The sequence below is a fragment of the Tamandua tetradactyla genome, chromosome 5, assembly GCF_023851605.1.
Source record: "Tamandua tetradactyla isolate mTamTet1 chromosome 5, mTamTet1.pri, whole genome shotgun sequence".
Taxonomy (NCBI): Eukaryota; Metazoa; Chordata; class Mammalia; order Pilosa; family Myrmecophagidae; genus Tamandua; species Tamandua tetradactyla.
Window position 1 is genome coordinate 36,160,922 of NC_135331.1, and position 23,687 is coordinate 36,184,608.

The following is a 23,687-nucleotide window of genomic DNA, read 5'->3' on the forward strand; positions in this document are numbered from 1 at the left end:
GAGATGAGGGTAGGAGGAAATGGTCTTTTCAATCTTTTTTGGTTAAATAGGGAGGAAAAAAATCTAGTTTGGTGCAAGCACGTATCTCACATATCTTTCCAACATTTGCTAAACACCTATTTTGTCAAGAAACGAGCAGGTCTCAGGCTTAGCGCCTTCAGGGAGCCACTGGTGTCTGCTGGGATACATGACCCTCTTTAAATTGTATTTATTTTTATGATTGCTTTCTATCCATGGCATATGATGCCGATTTTCCACTTCCCGTAGTGTTATAAAGTTTTACTCACAAATCAATGCATTTAAGCACAAAATGGTGAGTCTATTTAAATAAAATGTAGTAAGTAAACAACAGAACAGGTGGTATGTAGATAGGGTACAAAATCAAGAGGGTGGTGCCTGAAGGACTAGAGTGTGAAAGCACAGATTTGTTTGAGAGTGCACGTTCTTGAGCCAGTTTGCCTGGCTTCAAACCTCTGCTCTCTAGCTGTGTGACCTTGGGCAAGTCACTTCCCCTCTCTGAGCCTCGATTTCCCCACTTGTTAAATGGGAATAATTATAATGCCTGCCAAGAGTGGTCAAAAGGATATGCTAAAATAGTGTGTGTAAAGAACTTCACAGTGTTCAGTAATTAGCATTACAGTTATTATTAAGACTGGGGAAGTCACAGCTCAGCAGTAATGAGGGACTACAGGGCAACACATCTGTTCACAGACATTTGACTTTAGGGACTTTTATTTGCATAGGAAGGGCGGGGACATTAAATGTGAGGGAGAGGTAGGGCAAGGGGACAGAGCTGAGCGTGGATTCACTTGGGGGGGTCGGCAGCCATGAGGGGGAAGCAGCCCTCGCGGTGCCACTGCTTGTCACGCAGGCGGCGCACAGCCTGCATCTGCGGCTGGAAGGCCCCCCATTCGTTCCAGTGCTGGAAGTCGCCGGGCTCCAGGAGGTACTGGTACCCGCGGTAGCCAGGGTACTGATAGCCCACCCAGCTAGGAGGAAAGCAAATTTATTACACTGGTGTAGGACCCCAAAATGGGAAAATCCACCTAATGTGCTTGTTAAGCTTGTGGCTTGTGCATGGAAGCCCTGAAAATGCTGACCTGGGGATCCGAGAACGAGAGAAGGTGAGGATGGGGCTTTGGGGGGCTGGTGGGTAATGAGAAAAGGAAGAGGGAGGAGACTTGTTTAAAAAAAAAAACCAATGGTGTAAGTATGCAAAAAAAAAAAAAAAACGACTTCCTTTGGGTGTAAGTGAATCTGTGTGCAGTGATTAAGACACACTGAGTGCAAACCCTACATGTGTCATTTACTAGCTGCGGGAACCTGGGTAGATGATGTATCAGAACTTCAGTTTCCTTTCTGTGAAGTATGGACAATAATGCACCTGCCTCATCAGTCCATTATAAAGATCTAGTAACTATTCATTTAAAGTGGTTAACACAACACTTGGTCCATTGTAAGTACTCAATAAATGCTAGTTGTTGATATTAATGATTAATATCTAACCTCTAGCATTGCCTCTGCTGGGAGGGTCTTTCCTAGGCCTCTCCCAGACCCTCTGCCCATCTTTCAAAGCCTGGGTTAAGTACCAACCTCCTCAGGAAAACCTTCCCTGACCTGCCCCCTGCCCCAACACACGTACCCAAGTCCTGGAAACCATCCTTCCTTCAAAGAAGGCCGTGTATCTAATACCCTGTTGGAACTACGTCTTGCCTAGTATTTTTGGTCCCTATCTCATAGGTACCCTAGGCCAGGTGAGCCCCTTGAAGGCAGAATCTTACCATATTTGTGTCTCCTTCCCAGTGTAACTAGCAGTGCCAGGCTCACTGGCAATGCCCAGTAAATATGGCACGATTTGAATGGCAAGGATATGAGTTTGAGGGTAGGGGAATGGAAAGAGAAAAAGGCCAGGGCCCTGATGGTATTATGGGAACTCAGAAAGAGTCTGGGGTGGGGGAGACAGAAGAGAGCCTTACATTTGGCCAGAAGAGACCAGAGGTGTCTGGCATGGTTGTTTAGAGGCAGGGGACTAGATAAAATGACTTGCTTTGGTTATCCAGTTCTTCCCTTACCAAACCTGGGGTTATGCTATCTGTCTTTACAAACTCCAAATCCTGAGAGTTACAGAGCACAAAGGGCCCTTTTAATAGCAGGGACATTTGGTGGACTTATTGTATAGCTGAAACCACAGAAGGGCAGGGCACAGTGGGGGCAGGGGACTCCACTGTTCAGATTCACTTCTCAGAATGCATTCTGCTGATTTCCCTGAACAGTCTCTTTCCCTAGATACATCCAGACTCATCTTTCCATGCCAACTCCTGACCCCCTGACTTAGTCATTTCCCCAATCTCAGTCCGTGCTCAGCAGCTCCTATTCACTCCATCTTCTAGATTCTTAGAGCCAATTCCCAGGTTTGTAATTAGTCGAAGGATAACTCCCCTCCCCAGAGGACTAAACTTCTATTGGTAGAATCCCGGGAACCAGCACTCAGAGAATCCAGGAGGGGCACGGCCTCTCCTTGCCTCTGATGCTATATCACTCAAAGGGGGCAGCCTTTGAGTCTGTCTGTGCTTGAAGCTGGGATGGGGTGGCCCAGCCTAGCAGGAGGATGCTTACGTGCCGCTGGAGACCCTCACGCTGCCCACCCGGTCACAGAAGCCAAAGGCCCAGAGACTAGGCACGTCATCCTGCCGGATCTCCATGGTGTTGCCCTTGAAGTTGACCCCTTCAAACAGGCAGATCTTGTGCTCCAGGGAGTCCTGGGGGAGGACAAGCTGCGTCAGGCGCGTGGGTGTGCACGGGGCAAAGAGAAGTCACTTAGCAGGGCCTCCTGGGTGGGACCCAGAGAGAGAGAGAGAGCTGGGTTTGCTCGGGCCACTGTAGGACTTTCCCAAGATCGCTACTGACTGGCTTGCAAGGCCGTCTTCATCTGTGAACAGGGCATAACAGCTGCTATTTCACAGGGTTGACGTGGAATTAAACGGGTTCACCCTTACAGAGCACTGGCGTACAGCAAGAGCTCCAAAAAATTACTCAGTTTTTAAAAGTTACGATGATGGTCAGGGATGCAGATGCAGAGGGACTTGACCAACGTCACACAGCCAGCAAGGGGCAGGAGTTTTAAAAGAAACATTTCTCTGCACCATCAACCAATTTTGTAAGTGCTTCTCATGAATCAGGTGAAAGGAATTGACCCCAGGGGCACCGTGGGGCATTGGTGAACACAGACCTGGGTTCAAATCCTGCCTCTGACCCCTTATGTGTTGGTGATCTTGGGCATTTTACCCTGCCCCCACCCCAAACCTCAGTTTGCTCATCTGTACAGTGGGGTTATACTTGCCTCATGGTGAGGGTTATACTCACAGTTGGGTGTCAAAGATGCGATGCATCCACCCTCGAATTTGGACACAGGGTTCAGTTCTAGTTTGTACAGATTGTTAATGCTTTTATGACCATGTGTCTGATTTGGGGGTTTATAGGTTTGCCCATTATTTCTAGAGCAGCAGGGACCGTACACCTGTTGCCAAGTAATCATGACCTGTTGCAGGCTCAAGGGTACAGACAGGTCCGAGAAATCACAGCAGATGGTGCCAACCTTGGTATCTCTATTGTCCCATGGACATGAGTTCAAATCTCAGCCTCTGCTCTCACCAGTTGTGTGACCCTAAGTCAGTCACTTTCAATTTTGGGGACTTGGTTTCCTTGTTTTTAAAAGTAATGCCATAATAGTCTCTACAACATAGGACTGTTGTAGGGATTGCACAAAAGGCAGGCAAAGCACCCAGCCCATAGTAGGTGCTCAATAAAGGGGTGCTATGATTATCTGTTATTATTCACCAGGAGATGGAGTCCGGGATGTAAGCATGTCCCTCTGAGGAAGATTCCAAAAGCTAAAGAGTGGGCCAGACGGGAAGAGAATGGAACAGGGAAGGCTTCATGGAAGAAGGGACATTTGAATGGGGTCTTGAAGGTTAAGTAGGAGTCTTTGAGGTGGAGTAGGGCAGGAGGATGAAGAAAGCATTGTATGCATAGGAGAGACACAGACAGGCCAAGGCCATGTGGGGTTGGCATGTGCCTGGAGGCTGCATGGAAAAGCAAATCTCAGCATGGCCTGAGTGTAACGGGATGTGTGTGAGGCAGGGATAGGAGCAGGGAGCACCCTTCAGGCCTTTGGAAGTGACTTACTGAACTAGATAATTTAAGGAAAACCCTAACCCCTGTGCCTGACTCACAGTAAGTGCTTAATTTGTAATAATATCTATTCTTTATTACTATTACAGTCTTGAGGGCATCGGGAAAGCCGAGGCAGTCCGCAGCTCCGCATTAACAGTGACATCAAGCCCCAAATCCTCGCTCCGGTCTACAAGGCCCTGCCTGAGCTGGCCTCTGCCAACCCTTCCCATCCTGGCTGTGCCCCCTTCCCGTCGCCTCCCCCCTGCCCTCGCTGCACGGGCCTCCTTTCCGTTCCTGGATCCCACCTGACTCATCCTTGCTTCAGGAACTGCGCACACACTATTTCCTGGAAGGTGTCTCCACTTGCTTTCTGCAAGGCTGACTCAGTCCCCATCCTTGGGGAGCTGGTTTCCCTGACCGTCCCCTAACCACGGACCCAATGCCAGAGCCCCCAGCCCCTCCTCCAATCTCCTAGCTCACCCCGAGTGGCGTTTCCCCTGCTTTGCAATGATGTATTATTTCTGTGATGGGGTTTTCAGTTTCTGCCTCCCCCGGGATAAGAGTATAAGCCCTATGAGGGTCTGCCCGATTCACACGTGTGTGCCCAGAGCCCAGAACAGTGCCTGGCACAAGCAAGCCAACCAATGATGGATGGATGGATGAGTTTAAACAGATGTGTTTAAACCAGAGTCAAGAGTCAAGACAAGTCTAGCCAGAGTCAAGACACATTTGACAGAGAAACAAGGAAGACATGCAAGTTTTTCCGTCCGGACAGCTGTAAGGTCGATGCTACTCTATACAGTGGCAGAGAAATAAAAACACTTTTTTTTCGAGTTTAGCATTTTCCTGGGGGTTGCTAACATGGGGCCAGGTGCCTGGTAGGCATGGCAGGGACGCCTTAGGAACTGATGAGGTTGCCACGCCATCCTGGCCATCCTCTCCTCCCTCTACCCCCATCCCCACCCACTGCCCTGCTCCCCATCTGCCCTCAGGCTTTCTGTCCTGCCCCCACTGATCCCCCAGCCCGGCCTAGGAGCCACTCACCATCCTGATGGGCCGGAAGGACATAAGCCGGTCGCTGCGGTAGCTGCTGGACCACGTGTCCCAGCGTGGGTACTCGCCTTTCTCCAGGACAAACATCTCCCCCCGGAAGTTGGACTGCTCAAAGGCGACCCAGCTGGATGCGGGAGGGGAAGGGGAGTGTGGGGAGGGCAGGCAGGAGCGAAGGAAGAGAGGAGAGAAATTGCTAGCAGAAGCGCCCCCCACCCGCCTTCTCATATCCCCCTTGCCCGGCAGCCCTGGAGGGCACCTGGCATAGCTGGGTTCAATTCCAGGTTGTGATCATGGGCACTTGGCTTCCCTTTTCTGAGCCTCAGTGTCCCCCTCTAGACTAATGTGCCTTTTTCCTTAGAGTTGGTGAAGGATTAAATGAGATAATATGCGTAGGTATCCAAGAAAAGTGTTTCCCCAAATACAGGACTCCCACCGCAATTTTAAGTTCTACAGGGACTTTTGTCCAGTAACACCCAAGGAGGAAGTCATTTTCTTTTAAGCCTGATTACAGATAGAAGAAAGTCTCTGTGGATGCTCATGTGCCTTTAACACTTCCTCATCTCTCTTTTTTGTAACAAAGGAGGGGAGCCTTGGGCTCAGAGCCCTGAGCAGGCAACAGCATAACGACTAAGCTTTATAGTCCTTGTATTAATTTTTTATGGCTACCTTTTACTCATAGCAAGTAATACTCACTTTCTATTTATAAAAGTGGCGTGACGTTTCCTTTAAAATATATTTACTTGTTTAAATAAAGCATATTAAATAAATAATAGTTCTGGAGTTACAGTGATAAGGGGGAAAAATGAGACCAGTGCTTGAATCATACTTTTGGTAAAGAAGGGCCTGGCATTCTGACCAAAATAGCACTCAGTATGGTATGGGGGCAGTGGCGGGGGAATGACAGTAACATCTAAGCTCAGAAACCCATGAGATTAAAAAGCAAAGGTGACTCTGAAGATATCCAATCCCCTACAAGGACTGCCTAGACGTTTGAAGTCAACAGGGGCTTTTCCTGGCTTTCCCAGTGTAGCTTAATTAACAGTAGGAAGTGAGCTTATGATAGAGGGAGCAGGGGGGGCAGGGGGCAACAGGATCACCCCCATTGCACATCAAGAGGCTGAGACTAAAGGACACCTTGACCTCTGCTCAGTGTGTGTTCAGTTCTCAGGGAACAAGGGAGGGCTTAAGGGGCAGCTGGAATCATCTCCCTGGAGGTTGCTATGACCTTCCTCTCCCTAGGAGATGAGGGTGATGGGCTCCCACCATCAACTGAGACAGAGCCTCGGGTCTATGTCTGAGGGATGAGCCAATTCACACTGGAACGACAGAAACTGAAGCTGTAGACTTTTCCTTCCAGAAAACAGTTGAATCTGCCTCAGCCTTGCTGGGTCTGGGAATGGATGGGTGGATGGACAGATGGATAGATGGATGGATGGGTGGATGGATGGATGGATGGATGGATGGATGGATGGGTGGGTGGATGGATGGATGGATGGGTGGGTGGGTGGGTGGGTGGGTGGGTGGATGGATGGGTGGATGGATGGATGGGTGGGTGGATGGATGGGTGGATGGGTGGGTGGGTGGGTGGGTGGATGGGTGGGTGGGTGGGTGGATGGATGGGTGGGTGGGTGGATGGATGGGTGGGTGGGTGGGTGGGTGGGTGGGTGGGTGGGTGGATGGATGGATGGATGGATGGATGGATGGATGGATGGAATGATCTATGGCTGGATGGATAGATGGATGACGGATGGTTAGGTGGATGAGTAGATGAGAAGAGAGAATTAGAAGTATCGCATAGAAATTAAGAGCCTAGACTGTGGAAACAGACTTACCTGAGTTCCAATCCCATGACTCTGCTGCATGACTTTAAGCAATCACTTAAGTTTGCTAAGCTTCAGTAAAAGGGAGCAAATGACTGCACCTACCTTGCCAGGAGGTTATGAGGGCTTAAAAGAGGGCAGGCATGGAGTGGCTCCAGCCCAGAGTAAGCACAATCAGTAATACTTTTACAATTAGAGAGAGGGAAGCCGCTGGGGGTCCGAACCTGTGGAAAGACTGCTGTGCCCCCCCTCAACTCCCCAAAAGAAGCTGCTCCAACCACTTCATGGTTGGTTATTCCCAGTGAGGACCCCTTATATGAGTGGGGGATTTAAAATATTTATTTCAAAGCCCTTTCCCATTTCCCCTGTGTCATTTGATCCTTATGAGCAAGGAGAGAGGCAGGGCAGAAATCTTAACTTACTGATGTGAAACAGAGACTTGGAGGCAGAGAGACCTTGGTGTTAGGTCACAGAAAGGTGTCAGGTATCAGGTTCAATCTCCCAGAAAAGCCTCCCGACGACACCCCCTGCCCTGCCCACCTCCTCCTCTGCATCCTTTATTCCCACAGCAGCTTCTCCCACAGCCCCGCCCGGCCCTGACACAGACCCCTGGACCACAGGCTTATGTCTTTCCCCGCCCGACACAGAGACCAGCTGCATCCTTATCTGAGAAAAAAATACTCTGGGTTTGAGTCACCAGCACCGAAAAAAAAAAAAAAAGCCTCGAAAACCCAAACTAGCCACATCCGGCAGCTTTGGGATCCAGCTGGGCTTTGGGACTGAGGGTGGGCCCGAGGGTGGGTCGACCGCACTGGGGGGGAGGGGTTGCAGGGGGTAGAAATGGTCTTGGGAGCCTACCCTGGGCCAGGATGACTCAGCTAAGCTGACAGGGTAGTGAGAAAGGAAGTAACCCTCATTATGACCTCCATGTCTGGGTGCCCACTAAGTGCCAGGCCTTCTCTCCTTGTGACCTCAGAGCATTCCTTTCAGGGTGGCAGGGACCCTGATGCTCCCCATTTCAGAGTTGTGAAAACTCAGGTTCAGAGGCTGCATGTGGCAAAGTGGGGTATTGGAACTCAAACCCAGAGCTGTCTGACCCAAAGCCCATCTCTGCTGTTTCCATCACAATACAGCCCACTTGCTTGGAATTCTGGCTGAATCCTGTTTGCCAAAACCCCGTACCTCTTGGGGGATTTTTTTTTGCGGGGGGCAACAAGAGGCAAAGGGCCAGGTGGATCTGACCCTGGCACTGACCTCAGCTTTCAGGAACTGGAGGTGGGATATCACCATCCCTGCTTTATAATGGGGGTCCCTGAGGCCCTAAGAAGCCCAGCCAGGAGGGGCGGGCATGGAATCAGGCAGTGAAGCATAGTGGTTAAAGCACTGGCACTGAAATCAATCAACCTAGGTTTAATCTGCCAGTCGCTTATCACTAGATGACTATGGCCAAGGCACTTAAACCCATCGGAGCCTCAGTTTCCCATCTGTCCACTGGAGACAGGAAAAGTCCCTCCTTCTTGGCATAATGTACAACCCTCCAGGTGAAGCCCTCTGTCAGCACCTGGCACCTAGTGGGTGCTCAATAGATGCACCTTTTCACGCCTAGCCCTGCCTGATGCCCAGGGCAGATGGATAACTAGTGAATACTCAGCTCTTCAGCCGCCTCCTGGCCTCAATGATAGGCCAGGGCTACTTCTATTGCAGAAGCAACATTTGCTTCTAATTCCTGGCAGTGTGGCCTTCTGCAAAGCAGATCATGTCCCTGAGCCTCAGTTTTCCTTATCTGTAAAATGGGAAGAGAAGGCTTGGAAAGAATAGACATGCCACTGCAAGCACAGTCGCCAACACAGAGCAGACTCCCAGCTACTATCGTGTTGCCATTGTTATTATTATTTTACTACGGCAGAACGAATGCCCCTTCTCCCAAAGCCACACCCACACGCGTGCACAACTCACGGGCCCGAGGTGACAATGAGACTGCGCACTCGCTCGAAGCCACGGTCTCCCAGGTTTAAGCACTCCCCGGAGAATTCCACTCTTCGGCCCTGGAAGTTCTCTTGCTCAAAGACCACCAGCTGCACAGGAGAAGCCCCCATGCCCAGGGAGGCAGAATCAGTGGGGGAAGAAATCCTTCCCAACTGGAGACACTCAAGATCAAAATTTAAATAAGTGACTATGTAAGTTCAAGCAGACTGCACATGGGCCACATAAGAGCACATCTGGAAACATGGATAGTGAAATGCTCCTGGCCTCCTTTCCCTCAAAATTTGAAGTTAACATCTGTGTCATCATTAGGAACCAAAGTATCTCCTTCTAGGCTTTTCTTTTTGGTGGTGGTGGTGGGGGAATGGGCAGGCACTGGGAATCGAACCCGGATCTCTGGCATGGCAGGAGAGAACTCTGCCACTGAGCCACCGTGGCCTGCCCCCTCCTTCTGGGCTTTTATCTGCACTGTTCCGCCTGCCTAGAATGCCCTCTCTTACCACCTAACTCATGTTCATGCTCCTAGTCTTATCTCAGATGTCACCTCCTCCAGGAAGTCTTCCCTGATGCCCTCCTTGCCATGTGGGCAAGGAGGATGGACAGACGAGTGAGAATGCCTTAGTGTGTGTGTGTGTGACAGAGGGGGGTTATTGGGGTGGGACCCCTTATAGTTAGAAGATTTTGACCAAGTCCTGGCTTTTAAGATGGGTGGTGACTTCTTTCTGAGACAAGATATTTCAGACACATTTTGTAACTTCCTTGTCCTGCCTGGAAATCAGTTCTTTTTCTCAACAGAGTTTTGCTTTTTAAATTTTGGATGTTAGTGGTATTGAGAAACTAAGATACAGGCATTAAACATGCTTAATGCTACTGGTGAGTCATTGTTTCTAGGTGTGTATATACCTTGAAATGTTAGGTTGGTAAATTTTATCCATGCCATGGCACAGGGAAAATCATTAACCAGACCTTTTTTTTCTTTAAGTATTTTAAGTAAATTTTAAATTCAGGTCTCTGAATATTTGTGTATTCTTAACTGTATAATTTGATGAGTTTGACAAATGCATCTATTCAGGTCACCTACATCCAAACAAGGTATAGAACAATTTCTTGATGGCAGAAAATTTCCCACTTGCCTGTCTTGAGTAAATTTCCCCATTAAGATGCCTACAGCTATTTTGTTCTATTTTGTTTTGTTGGTCCTAAAAATATATATAAAAGGAATCATTCAGAAAAAAAGAGATGGGTGGTGGGCTTGCAGGTGTGCATTACATTATTAAAAATTAAATTGAAATAAACAATTAAGTAACTACATTTAAAAAAAAAAGTATGCACAGAGCAAATGAGAGCCATCATGAATCAGATTGTGAAATGACTCAATTCCGGGCACCTGAGGTTGAAACCAAACCAAACCAAACCCCAGAAGAATAGATGCCCTGTTCTCCAGGAGCCCTTTCAACCTTGACTGCTTTGAATAATTTTCAGGAGTTTCTGAGACCATCCAGGTGTCCCAGGACAGACGGCTCCTGCTGTTAAAACAGCCCACTCCCTTCCAATCTCCTTCTGTTTCTTTCTTTTGATAAACTCGAAGCATACGCTTGTGGCACTATGGGAGGCTCTCTCTATAACCGTGAAACGCTGCATTTTAGCTGTTATTTAAAAAGTCTAGGTATGCTTAGGTTTCCAGATGGGTCATGTTTGTGTCTGGGAAGGAGGAAAGGAGAGAGTCAAAGGCAGAGAGGAAAGGAGAAAAAAGACAGGAGGGAAAGGATGAGGAAGTGAAGAAGGAGGAAGAGGAAGGAAAAAGAGAGAAACTAGACAAAGGAGGAGAAAAGGAAGAAGGGAGAAAGAAGAGACAAGGGTAGAGGAGCCAGGGGTGAGCTCAGCTACCCTGGCCCCAGGTCCTTACCCTGTAGCTTCCAGGAGGAAATCCCCCCACTTTGGCACTGGGCGTGGATGCTGAGGCCAGGGCAGGGCTGGGGGCCGGGGCTGGTCCTGCGGGCAGGGCCCCTTTCCCTTTGGCATCAGGCCCTGGGTCCATCACAGCTGTTGCCAAGGCCTTCGTAGCTTGAGACATGGTTCCTCCTTGCAAGAGACTGCAAAGAAATCCTTGGCCTGGGTTAATTTAGGGATAGCATCCTCGCGCTGCCTCCCCACTCTACACTCCCTCACCCTGTGTTACCAGGCTCCTTCTAAAATAGAAGGCTCGAATTTTATCGTCCCTCACCACCCCAGCTGACCACCTTTCCTCTGGGCCTCTGGTTATGTTGTTCCCTCCACCAACCTTGCCCTTCCTTCTACTCTGCTCGGTACTTCCTTAGCCTGCTGAAGGTTTTCACACCAAAAATCGTACTTATCATTTTCTCTCGCAGGGCTTCTTTTTGCCTCACCAGATTGTTATGTTTATTACTAGCAACAAGGCACATTTGGGGCTATTTACCATATGCCAGGTAATTAATTCATCTGCCCCATAACTCTACCGGCTAGGTGTAGACATTCTCCCCAGGGAGCAAACTGAAGCTTAGGAGCCCACACAGCTCGTAAGTGGTAGGCCTCTGATTTCAATTCCAGCAACTGGGTGCTAAAATGCTCTGCCACTTCCTTATTCTTTTTATTCATCCCTCCATTACCAGTACTTGGATTTGTGCCTGGCGCATCAGGGATTCTCAGTGAACATTTGTTCAAAGAACGAATGAATGCACGTTCCCGTCTCCTTTTCCAACTGCTACCTCTGGAATTCTCTGGGCATGGGTGTGTGGGTGCAGCCAAAGGCCTGAGAGCAGGGCATAAAGGAGGGCCCAAGGGAATGTATTTAGTGCCCAGCGGGATTCTAAAAATGAAAACTGTGTGGGCTTTTGGGTGGAGAGGATTTTGGTCAATTCCAGTGGTTCTTCATTGCTGGGGTCGTGAATGTCATTGAGTATTTGAGGAAAGCTTAGACCTTGTGCCCGGACTTTAAAAAAAATATGCTCCCTTCAATTTTGGAGACTATGTCAAGTCTCCATATACCCCCCCACCCCCAGACAGTTTAGAAGAAGACTCTCTGGTCCTGGTGGCCCCAGAACACTCTCTATAAGAAGGAGCTAGTTGGGGCAAGCAGATTTCTCCCCCAGCCTCTGGGGTGCAGGCCAGACATCTGGGCCACATCTGTGGTTTCTAGGCCCTTGCTCCCCCCACCTCAGTATATGAATCAACACTTCTTTGGGTTGCTAGTTTGACTCATTTCTTCCAGGAGATGTTCTCATTCCTTCTCTCCCTTTCTCTGCTTGTCTTTCTCTAGCTGTTCTTTATTTCTATTTTGACTTCTCCCTACCTCTCTGTCTTTATCTCCGTTGTCCATATCTCAGGTTCTTTTGTTTTGGCCATCTGTCCCCCTCCCTCTCTAACGGCCTTCTCCCCTTTCCCTCCCCTTCAGCTGTCAGTGGCAGAGTGGGGTCCCCCCTACCTGGGGACCTGCTCCTACTTCCTGCTCCAGGACAGACGACCGGGCGGGTGGGTCCTGTGGGTGACTAGGGGCCGACCCCCCATTTTATAGTCTGGCAGACACTAAGCCCTGTGGTCTGTGTGGCACAAAGGGGGAGCTGGCTCAGCAGACCCGGGGCGGTGAGTGGGGTCCTGGCCCGGCCCCACCGGCATTCCTGCCGAGAGCAGCACTTTCCATTGTGAGCCCCGCAGGCACAGCCAACGCCCTGATGGCAGGGTTCACCTTCCAGCCCAGCCCTGCTCTCTGCCACCATTCCTGGGTCCGCGGGGATCCTGCTGGCCGCCAGACATTGGGGCAGGGCAAAGGGGGAGCCCCTGGGATGGCAGGAGACCTGGGACTGAAGCCTGGCTCTGGCACTAGGCGCTGTGCGGCTCAGGGCAGGTCTCTAGCCCAGCCTGGCTCTGTGTCTGCAGCTGCGAAGTGGGTGCAATTGTCCCTACAGGAACGCGGTGCAGGAAAGAAGGCGAGGAGGAGCCAGGCCAAGGCTTTGCAGAGGCAGACGTGGGTATGGCGGTGACAGCCCAGTTTCCTGAGCACTGTGAGCTGAGCATGGTGCTAAAAGCTCCACCACTCCACCTCCCTCCAGCCCAGGACGTCCCGACATCTCTGGCGTTTTGATGAGACCTATGTCACAGACAGGAGAGCTAGGGCAGGGAGGCCAGGCTGGCTCCAGAGGCTGTGTGTTTAACTCTCTGCAGTCTGACCTTGGCCCCAGCCTGTTTCTGGGTAGGGGTGGGGGTAGGGTGGGGTGGGTGCAGCCTTCAAGGCCCGGGTCCAGCTCCAACAGCTGCCACTGAGCCTGGATTCCTCTCTGGCCCTTTTCTCAGCTGCATGTAGACTCCTCATTACCTGACCCCAGGGACACAGCTGGGACACAGCTGGTGGCCGGCTTGATGCCTCCGCTGGGAAATCCCAAACTCTGCCACATCTTGCTCACCATACCTGGACACAGCAGACCCTTGCTCAGTATTTGGTGATTAAATGCTCTATGGATGCCAAGGGGCCATAGCAGATGGTGGGCTCCAGGGGGAGACAGGGAGAGGTGGAGAGGGACAGAGACACAGGGGCAGAGGGGGTGATGGGTGGCAGAGACACACGGAGAGAGAAAGAGAGAGACACACACAGGTGGAGGTAGAGCAAGAACGACTCAGGACACACATGCAAAATCTCCATCGTCCCACTCCCTGATCTCACAAATGGAGAAACTGAGGCCCAGGTGGGATAAGCAACTTTGAACAAGGTCACACAGTGACCTCACAGCAGAGTCAGGGCCAGAGGGGCCCGGGGGTTGCCCCCTTCCAGCCCCACTTGGGGGACTGCTCAGGTTCCCCTGAAGCCTGGCTCTGCTGGACATCTCCTTGACCCGGGGCGGGGGGGGCCGGCTCTGCCCTCTTCCCACCCAGCCTGCCGCCCCCTCACTTCCCTCCCTCCCCCTCAGCCTTTCATCCCGGGCCAAGACCTGGGGTGGGGAGTGGGGGGCAGGATGCAGCAGCTACTGGAGCTGGTGCCAAGGTCCTTGCGGTGGGGACCACCCACTGGTCCTGGGCTGAGAGGCCAGGCCACCTCCGGGTGGTTCGTCTCTCCCCCTTGGCAAGGGGCTGCCTGCCAAAGAGCAGGGCTGGGGCAGGCTGGGGGGCCCCCACATCTAGCTCCCCTCTGAGTTCTTTACTGACTTGGCCCCATTAACCCTCACTATGTCCTCGTGGAGAGTAGGGGGTGGTCTCTGTGGTTAGCCTCATTTAGGTTTTAAAAGCATTTAAAAAAATTATTATTTAATAGGCATCATTGTTATTATCCACAACCACCTTAGTTTGCCGTAACAAGATACCAGCGTCGTTGGCTTCCACCATAGGGATTGGCTGTATTGGTTTTGGGGGACAGAAGTCCAAAATCAAGGCGTCAGAAGGGTGACGCTTTCCCCGAAGCCTGTAGCATTGTGGTGGCGGCTCAGGCTCTGCCTCCGTGCCCGGGCCATCTGCCTCCTTTTTCTCCTTTTCTGGTTTCTCCTTCCATTTCCACATTTCCTTTGCTTGTAAGGTTCTAGTCATACCGGATTAAGGCTCTCCCTGATTCAATCTGGGCTCATCTTAATAGGATCTTCAAAAATCCTATTTACAAACGAGTTCACACTGCCAGGACCCAGGGTTAGGACTTGAACCTGTCTTTGTGGGGGGCACGAGTCAGTCCCCGACAGCAATGATGATGCTGGTGGTGGTGATGATATGTAATGTTTTTTAAGTTCCAGGAGCAGCTCTAAGTGCTAATCTTTTGTCACTCACATTAATCCTCAATACCCCTCTCCCTTGGGTTAAACCCCGTTTATCTTGACACCCATTTTACGCACAAGGAGAGTGAGGCTCAGAGAGGTTAAGTAACAAGCTCAAGGTTACCCAGCCAGCAAGAATGGGCTTCGAAGCCTGGCTGTCTGGTTGCAGAGGCTGGGTTTCATTTTTGTGGCAACCTGCTCGGAAGGCTTGCATTTGATAGAACCTTATTTAACCCTCCCAGGAGGGAACTGATGTAGCCATTTTATAGCCATGAGCTAGGACTCAGCCAGCCTCCAGCTCAGCCAGGTAGTAAAAGTCAGGTCCGGGTTCACTCCAAGCCACCTGGCCCCTTTTACACTGTGAGAGGCCGCTTGTCAGCCAGCCCAGGGGGCAAGCTGAGGGGAGAGGATGCACAAAGCAAATTCTAAGACCAAGGATGTTTGGCAGGTGTTCACAGTTTGCAAAACCTTTTCCCACCCAGCAGCAACTTTGCTCTCCCACAAAGCCAGAGGGACTCAGCACGGCTTTGTGAAGCCTGCAGGCATTGGTCCAGCCTACCTCTCCTGCCTCTTCTCTCTCTGCCCCTTCACGACCCCTGAGCTCCAGACACACTGGGCTACCAGCTCTTTCCTGTACAGGTGCCACGAGTCCTACCCCTGCACTTTTGCTCCCACTGTTTCCCCTGCTCAGAATGCCCCTCTTTCCATCTCACTCTGTACCAATCGTCCCAACCCAGTTTACATGCCACCTCCACTATGAAGCCTACCCTGATTGCCCCAGCTGGAAGAGGAAAGGGGCCAGAGGAGGGAAGGAATGGGCATTTGTTGTATCTTTACTCTGTGCCAGGCATGTTACATGACTTCACAAAGGAGTTTAGTCTTGTTCTATTTTATAGGCAGAAACTGAGGGGCATGACTTGTCCAGGGTCACACAGCTGGAAAGGACAAGAATGAGGTTCGGACTCCCCATTTAGTGCTCATTCTACCGCTCCAGACAGAAGTTCTGTGGGTCCGATTATGGCAGCCCTACCTCCCTCACCTTCTTTGCAGCTGATCCCTGGGGGAGGCGAGCTGGACCGTTCCCTCCCAGCCGATGCCAGAGCTGCTGACACCTCTCCGTGGGGGCTTCGGCCAGGGTTTGCTTTTGTCTCTGCTGTTTGCTTGCTGAGTCAGGGCTCTGCTCTCTGGGGCCCCTTGTCCCGGCGCAGTCTATAAGAGACTGGCCTTGGCCAGCCCCGACTCTGGAGTGTTCTCTGGGCCCATCTCGGTAAGTCCTAGGCTTGGGGAAGAGGCAGGATCAGTTAGCATCCCGGGAGGCGGGGAGCCAACATCCCATGACTGCATCACCCAGGACGCCATCCTCATCCTAGCCAAGGCGTCAAGAACAGTACCTGCCTACCTTCATTTAGTGTCCTATTGCCTGAATTTCCACCATCAGAGTTCCCCTTTAGCATTAGGTGCTGTCGTGGGAAGGCACTCTTAGCTGAGCACTATGACACGTGCAGGCATGAAGCATCCACCCTCTGGCAGCCACAGAAACATTCTCCTGGAGCATGGATAAAGCAGTTTGGTGGGGCCCAAGGGATGGACACAGAATGGGTACGTTTTGAGATGGTGCTAGGAAGGAGATAAAGGACACACGGCACTGCTCACAGACAGAAAAGGAGAGGGACACAAAGCCACACACTTTGCCCCAGGCGGATCCTGACTCGGCCCAAAGCAGCCGTCAATGTCAAGGAGAAACAGAGCCAGGGTGGAAGACTGGGATGCTTTCTCCTTCGTAGGAAGGAGCCAACATGACCCTGCAGTGCACCACGTCAGCGGGACACTGGAAGGTAGGAAGAGATACCAGCTGGGGGCGGTGGGGGAGCGGGCAGGGACAGGGTTCAAACCCAGTGCAGAGACCCCCTCGCCCCCCCCTTTCCCATCCCCCAACTTCACTGAGTTCTCATGTCACCCTTAGAAGGAGAGGGCCGATTGCTCTAATTCAACCGAAAGGGACAGGGACTTGCCCAAGTCACACCCAATATGAACCTGGGACTTCAAATTCCAAAACATTAACCAACACACTCGGGCAGAGAGCTCACACTGGTAGCCAAGATTGCATGCGGTCTTCAGGCATGATTTGTTAGACCTGCTCTGTGCTTTTTAAATAACATGAATTTATCACCAGCCTTACAAAAACTTGGAGGTTCCGCCTAATTCGGATGTTAGTGATCGTCGTGAGAAACCAGAGGGTCGGCCGAGCAGACCTTCCCCCACGCACACCCCCATACCCCCGTTTACGTGGGGCCCCTGCTCCCCAGGTCCCCACAGTTCCTCACCTACCTTCCTGGCCCTGCCCCTGGACGCATCTGAGTTTGCAATCCCGGCTATGCTGCCTCCTCTTGCTGCCCTGCCCCACTCTGAGTCTCGGGGTGCCCCCAGCCCCTCGGCCGACCCCACCGAGCTCTGAGGCTGGTTTCCACCCTTTCTCTCTGGCCTAGGTCGTGGTGTGGGATGAGGAGAGCTTCCAGGGCTGGCGGCACGAGTTCACGTCCGAGTGTCCCAGCGTGCTGGAGCTTGGCTTCGAGACCGTGAGATCCTTGAAAGTGCTGAGTGGCGCGTGAGTCCGGCGGGCGGGTGGAGCGCCCAGTCTGGGTCCCGGTGAGGGAGGGGAGGGGAGGCAGGAAGGGACCCAGAGATGAGGGCTGGGATTTGTAGATGTTCTCCCCAGACTCTAATTGCATACCTTTGTGTCTTCCTTGGGTCTGAGATGCTGGAGGGCGTGCAGGACTGCCGTGTCAGGTTGCGCAGGCTGTGCACTGGCCAAGTGTAGGGGGATTGATGCACACGGATCTTGCCCGCTGGATGCAGATCTTCAGAACAGAGTGTCAGGGCAGAAATGTTCCATTAGCATAAATCAAAAGCCAACATCAGCTTCCCAGCGCCTGCCCATGCAAAGAAAAAAAAAAGCCAACATCAATTGCCAAAAGAAGAATAAATACAGTAAAAAAATGATGCTTTTAAATTTTAGCTAAATATTGGTGCCTGATTGAGGCTCTGAGAGTGAGGCTGAGCTCTTTTTGTTAGACAAATAAATAAAAAGAGAGAGCAGTGGATGTAGGGAGGTGTTAAGGGCACACTCACAGTACACTAAGATTCTTTTTATTAATTTTTAAATTAAAAAAATGACAAGAAAGAAACATAAACATTCTTAACATATGATCATTCCGTTCCACATATATACCAGTAATTCACAATATCATCACATAGTTGCATATTCATCATGATCCTTTCTTAGAACATTTGCATTAATTCAGAAAAAGAAGTAAAAAGACAACAGAAAAAGAAATAAAATGAAAACAGAAGAAAAAAATTATACATACCATACCCCTTACCCCTCCCTTTCATTGATCACTAGCATTTCAAACTGAACTTATTTTAGCATTTGTTTCCCCTATTATTTATCTTTATTCCATATGTTCTACTCGTCTGTTGACAAGGTAGATAAAAGGAGCATCAGACATAAGGTTTTCACATTCACAGAGTCTCATTGTGAAAGCTATATCATTGTTCAATCATCATCAAGAAACATGGCTACTGGAACACAGCACTACATTTTCAGGCGGTTCCCTCCAGCCTCTCCACTACATCTTGAATAACAAGGTGATATCTGCTTAATGCGTAAGAATAACCTCCAGGATAATCTCTTGACTCTGTTTGGAATCTCTCAGCCATTGAACTAAGAGTCTTTAGATGAACACTGTTCAACAGAACTTTCTGCGATGTTGGAAAAGTCCTATATCTGCACTGCCTAATTTAGAGTCACTGAACCCAATCTGAAATTTCAATCCATTTTAACTTATTTGTTTAAAGTTAATTAGCTACATGTGACCAGTGGTTACTATATTAGCCAACATAATTCCAGAAGGATTGGAAGGAGATTGCTAGGAGAACAGGGTGATTCGACATCATTCGCCTGGCCATCCGGACTGATTTTTCTGCATCTCGCATCGGGGGCATTGCTCTGGAAGCTTCCTCTTTGTACAGGTGGGGAGCCGGAGCTCAGATGGGGACAGCGGCGGCCCAGGGATATGTCAGCAGGCCAACCGGGGACCACGGGCTCAGCCAGTTTATTACTTTCGTGGGCAGCGAAGGCAAGGTCTGCCTGGTGCCAGCCTCCACGTCCCCTGCCCCACAGGACCACAACAAACCAAAGGTGGGACACCCTGTCGTTAGTGGGTTCCCCCTGCTGCTGTACCCTGTGGGATGGTGAGGTGGAAGAGTCCCGGCTCTCCCTGGAATCAGAGAGGCAGGTGTCTCCTGAAAGAGTCTCTTAAGATAAGGACGTGGGTGAGAAATGCCCTCGTGGCAGCAACTTACAAGATTGTTCATCTTTCCTGTGTTTTGGGAGGAGCACAAGGAACTGTTCTGAGGCTTTGGCTGGCCTGGGGGCTCCTGGGCCGGGAACAGGGTTTCCCAAGCTCGGCACTCTCGCTGTTTAGGGCTGGGGGCTTCCTTGTGGCGGGGACCAGCCCGGGCGCGGCGGGACGCGGCACTGCACCCCCAGCCCCTACCCCAGCTGTGACAGCCCAAAACGTCTCCAGGTGTTGCGAAGTGTCTCCCATGGGCCACCCTGACCAAAAGGGGAAAAGAAGTGTAACTAATAAGGTATCAGTGGCTGAGAGATTTTAAATAAAGTCGAGAGGCTCCTCCGGAGGTTGCTCTTACACAAGCTTCAGGTAGACCTTGCTACCTATCATAACTTGCCAAACCCCAACCAAAACCATTCCAGCCAATCCTAAAAAATGCCTAAGACAATATATAAGATTCCACAAGGGTTCCATGCATTAGAGTAACTTTCCAGAAACCTACAACCTCCAGGTGGGGCCCTGGTCCAGATAAGCCCTGAAACCCAGAGGGCCCAGCCTCTCCAGAACATCAGCTAGTTCCATTCCCCTACCCCATATTAGTGACAGCCCCTTCCAACATGAAGACGTTAGAATGGCCACAGCCCAAGTACCCTGAAGAGTGGGACAGAAAGATCAAGGGTGATGGTGGAGTTATACAGAGAACAGTAGGGTTTAACAAATGGATATGAATGCTGAATCGTTAAACTGATATCTCTTTTAGTCTCCAGTATCTCAGAGCAGCTGGAAGTGAAAACCTAAACTTGTGGCATTGCAACCCATACCAAACTCTGCAATCTGTTCTACAACTAATTGTTGTGCTCTGCTTCGAAATTTATTGCTTTTTTTGTGTATGTGTTACTTTTCACAAAAAAGGGGAGAAAAAATGTCTCCCAGGGAGCAAAAGCACCCCAGGATGAGAACCGCTGGGTCCAGCCCTCTAGGTGAGGGGCTCATGTGCGGCGGTCCCCCACCCCCTCTGTGTGCAGGTGGGTGGGCTTTGAGCACGCCGGCTTCCAAGGGCAGCAGTACGTGCTGGAGCGCGGCGAGTACCCGAGCTGGGATGCCTGGAGCGGCAACACGGCCTACCCCACCCAGAGGCTCACCTCCTTCCGGCCCCTGGCCTGTGCTGTGAGTCCCTCCTGGCCCTAGGGAGATAGCTGAGCCTCCCCACCCCCACCCCCACCGTCAGCCTTCCTCCAGTCTCCCTGGGGGGCCAGGGGAGGAAGGGCGCTCGGGATTCTGATGCCCCAGGTTTAAATGCTCGTGGCACCTCTTCAAGTCATGTGACTCGGGCAGCCCCTCCCCTCTCTGAGCCTCGGTTTTGTCGGCTTGAAATGGAGCCATAGAGTCTATGCTGCAGGGAAGAAAAATCTCAAGCATCTGGCCAGAGCCTCCAACGAACAGTGTCCATCGCAACCTTTGCTCCGATACGAGCTCCCCCATGTTTTGCTCTTTTCTTTTCATGACTCGGGGGGTCTTGGGAGAAGAGGGGTGCCAGAGATGACAGGCAATCCTCCTTCCCGCTATTCCTTATCAGTGCTCCTGGCTCTTAGATATTAGCTGCTGTTCATGGAGCACAAGCGGAGGTGCCCGTTATGATCCCATCTTACAGATGAGAAAACTGAGGCTCAGAAAGGTGGATTTCACTTTTTGTTTTACTTCAGAAATAACTATTGCTGATTTATATTCACATAAGGCACTTATATTAATTGTCCAAAATTCAAGGAAAATCCCCAATATAGTAGAATAAGAAAATGAAAGTCTGGTCTTCTTTGCTATCTACAGAACACATGCACACGCATACGCACGCACGCACACACACACACACACAGGAATCACAATAATCCATGGCTTGGAAACCAGCCTTTCTCACTGGGAAAATAAATAACAATCATCCTCCCAGATGATTAAATCTCAGTTACAACATCATTTTTCACAGCGCTCTAATACTGTTTTGTAAATAAACTCATTTTTTTTTAATTCCACCAACTGCCCAGACAATGTGCTAAATACAGAAATCCATGTCGAAACGTGACAGATGCAGTCCCTGATTTCCCACAGTTTATATTTCAGCGGAGGGCAAACTCCTGATTTCACATAACCCTTAAAACAACCCTGAGAAGTAGATGTGCTTAGTTGCATTTTACAGAAATGGAAACAGAGGCTCAGAAATGCTAGAGAACAAAGGTGCCTAAGCTTGGTCAGCCAGTAGGTGGCAGAGTCAGAATTTGAACCCAGATCTCTGTACCCTTCCTCCTAATTATGGGGAGAGTTTACCGCCTGATCCCCTATTCAACAGGTAGGTGGATTCCTGATTATTTTGGTTCATTGTTGGGTGGGAACATCTTTGCCGCTCATTTGTTCCATGATAACTTCCTTTGTGTAAATTCCTGGTAGGCACATTTCTAAGACAAAGGGTAGACCTTTGGTGAAGTTTCTAGAACCTGTTTCCTTACTGCCTTCCATAGAGGTTTGCAAGGAAGGATGGTTTGGGAGACAAGAGCAGGGTGTGGGGGAGGGCTAGCAGAGGGTCCTGGGCTCCCAACTGGTTGCCCGGGGCTCCGACCTTGTTTCTGTGCCCACAGAACCACCGTGACTCGAGGCTGACCATCTTCGAGCAAGAGAACTTTCTGGGCAGGAAAGGGGAGCTGAGTGATGATTATCCCTCCCTGCAGGCCATGGGCTGGGACGGTAACGGAGTGGGCTCCTGCCATGTCCATTCGGGGGCGTAAGTGGATCCCAGGCTCTGAGTGAAAGGGAAAAGAGGGGATGTTGGGAGGGGTAGGGGCATCTCCCGTGAAATCTCCGTGCTGGACACAAAGGCAGGTATCAGCCAGAATTTATGGGATTACAAGTACTCTAAACTCAGATCAAAATGGCTTAAGCCAAAAGGAGATTCATGCACCCCAGTAACTGACTTCAGGTATAGCTGGATCCAAGCGCTGGGGGAGGAACCTGTCATTATCCCCCTGTCCCTCCACCTGCCGATGTAAGTTCTTCCCATACAAAGGCAAAGATGACAGCTTCAGGCTTATGTTCCAGCCCCTGGAAGAGAGTGTCTCTTCCTCAGTGATCCCACCCCAAGTACAAAAGTTCTCAGAAGTTTAGCTTGAGTCATGTGACCGACTCTGACCCAATCAGCATGCCCACAGGAATGGGGTGTTCTGATTGGCTAGGTCTGGTCACGTGTTCATCATTAGGCCAGCCCAGATTTCCCACACCAGGAAAGGGGGAGGGGTGGCGGGGTTATCCCCAGGAGGGGCGGGAGGAGGGATGTGCGGCCATAAATGAACCCCCGTGGGTTAGTCCAACAGCAGGTAAATGGCTGAATCTGGTTCCAAACCCAGGGCTGACTCATTCCCCACTTGTCTCATCCAGGAGGAGGTGCGTGAGGCTACCGACATCAGCGCCACTTTCTGAGTTGCCCTTTGGCTCCTGGCGGAAAGGGGCTGACAGGGGTGACAGGCTTTTATTGTTTTTGATTTTAGTTTTCTCAGTACTCAACAGATATGATCAGGTTCTTTTAGAGTAGGATAGCCCCCGCCCACTTCCTTCCTTTACAGAAGGGGAAACAGGAGACTCAGAAAACAAAGCACTGATCCCTGTCCAGTCCCGAACAATGTGGTGCAAGAACAATTGCACTTTCCTTGGAAGGACTTCTGGGAAAGGGAGGAGGGAGAAAGAATGACTTCTCATTCATTCATTCATTCATTCATTCATGCATTCATTCATTCAAATATCTGTGGAGGCCCTCCTGTGTGCCAGGCGTTGTGCCAGTACTGGGGCTAGCCACGAGCAAGACATCCATCCCCATTCCCCGAGAGCATCCCTTCTGGAAGCGAGGCTGATGCTCCCCACATAATTTGACAATTATCTCAGCATATGATTTGCTACAAAGGAGGAACATGCAAGATAGTAAAATAAGGACCTGCGGTCTAATTTAGGGAAGGAAGTAAAGTTTCCCTGATGAATCGGTGGTTGAGCTGAAACCTGAAGAACGTATGGGACTTGGCTGGGGGAAGCATGGCTGGAATGGTGTTCCTGGCAGAGGGAACAGCATAAGTAACGGCCCAGGGTGTGTGTATGTGTGTGGGGGGGTGAAGAGCCCCGAAGGCAGGCCAGGATTACTGGAATGTGTGCGCGGCACGGATGCGTTTGTCCCTGTCTTGTTCAGGATGCTGATCCATCTCCAAGGTAACAGTCTGCCTCTTCCCTCCTCCAGCTGGGTGTGCTCTCAGTTTCCTGGCTACCGAGGTTTTCAGTACGTGCTGGAGTGCGACCGCCACTCGGGTGACTACAAGCACTTCCGGGAATTGGGCTCTCAGGCCCAGACCTTCCAGGTGCAGAGCATCCGACGGATCCAGCAGTAACAGGGCCTGGCCTGGGCAGCGCACACCTGCCTGTCTGCAAGGGAGGGGGCAGGGAAGGCTGCGGCCATTCTACCTCCCCTTGCAGGCTGCGGGCGCCCGCGTGGAACAGTCCATGTGCAGTCAGTCCAAAAACATAGACGTCACACT

The 23,687-nt window shown here is 50.7% G+C and overlaps 2 protein-coding genes across 2 annotated transcripts; one reads left to right on the top strand and one right to left on the bottom strand.

Annotated features, from left to right (window-relative positions):
- Positions 1-725: 725 nt before the first annotated feature.
- On the bottom strand, positions 726-12,960 carry CRYBB1 (crystallin beta B1). The gene is made up of 6 exons (XM_077159128.1): positions 12,472-12,960; positions 10,936-11,122; positions 9,003-9,121; positions 5,218-5,350; positions 2,617-2,759; positions 726-989 (listed from the first exon to the last, which is right to left on the bottom strand). Exons 2-6 carry the CDS (start codon positions 11,101-11,103, stop codon positions 806-808), a joined length of 747 nt encoding a protein of 248 aa, XP_077015243.1. The 5' UTR covers positions 11,104-11,122; positions 12,472-12,960; the 3' UTR covers positions 726-805.
- A 2,728-nt stretch (positions 12,961-15,688) lies between these two features.
- On the top strand, positions 15,689-23,687 carry CRYBA4 (crystallin beta A4). The gene is made up of 6 exons (XM_077159129.1): positions 15,689-16,043; positions 16,561-16,611; positions 17,263-17,381; positions 20,157-20,298; positions 21,756-21,898; positions 23,393-23,687. The coding sequence occupies exons 2-6, from the start codon at positions 16,573-16,575 to the stop codon at positions 23,538-23,540; spliced, it is 591 nt and encodes a 196-aa protein (XP_077015244.1). The 5' UTR covers positions 15,689-16,043; positions 16,561-16,572; the 3' UTR covers positions 23,541-23,687.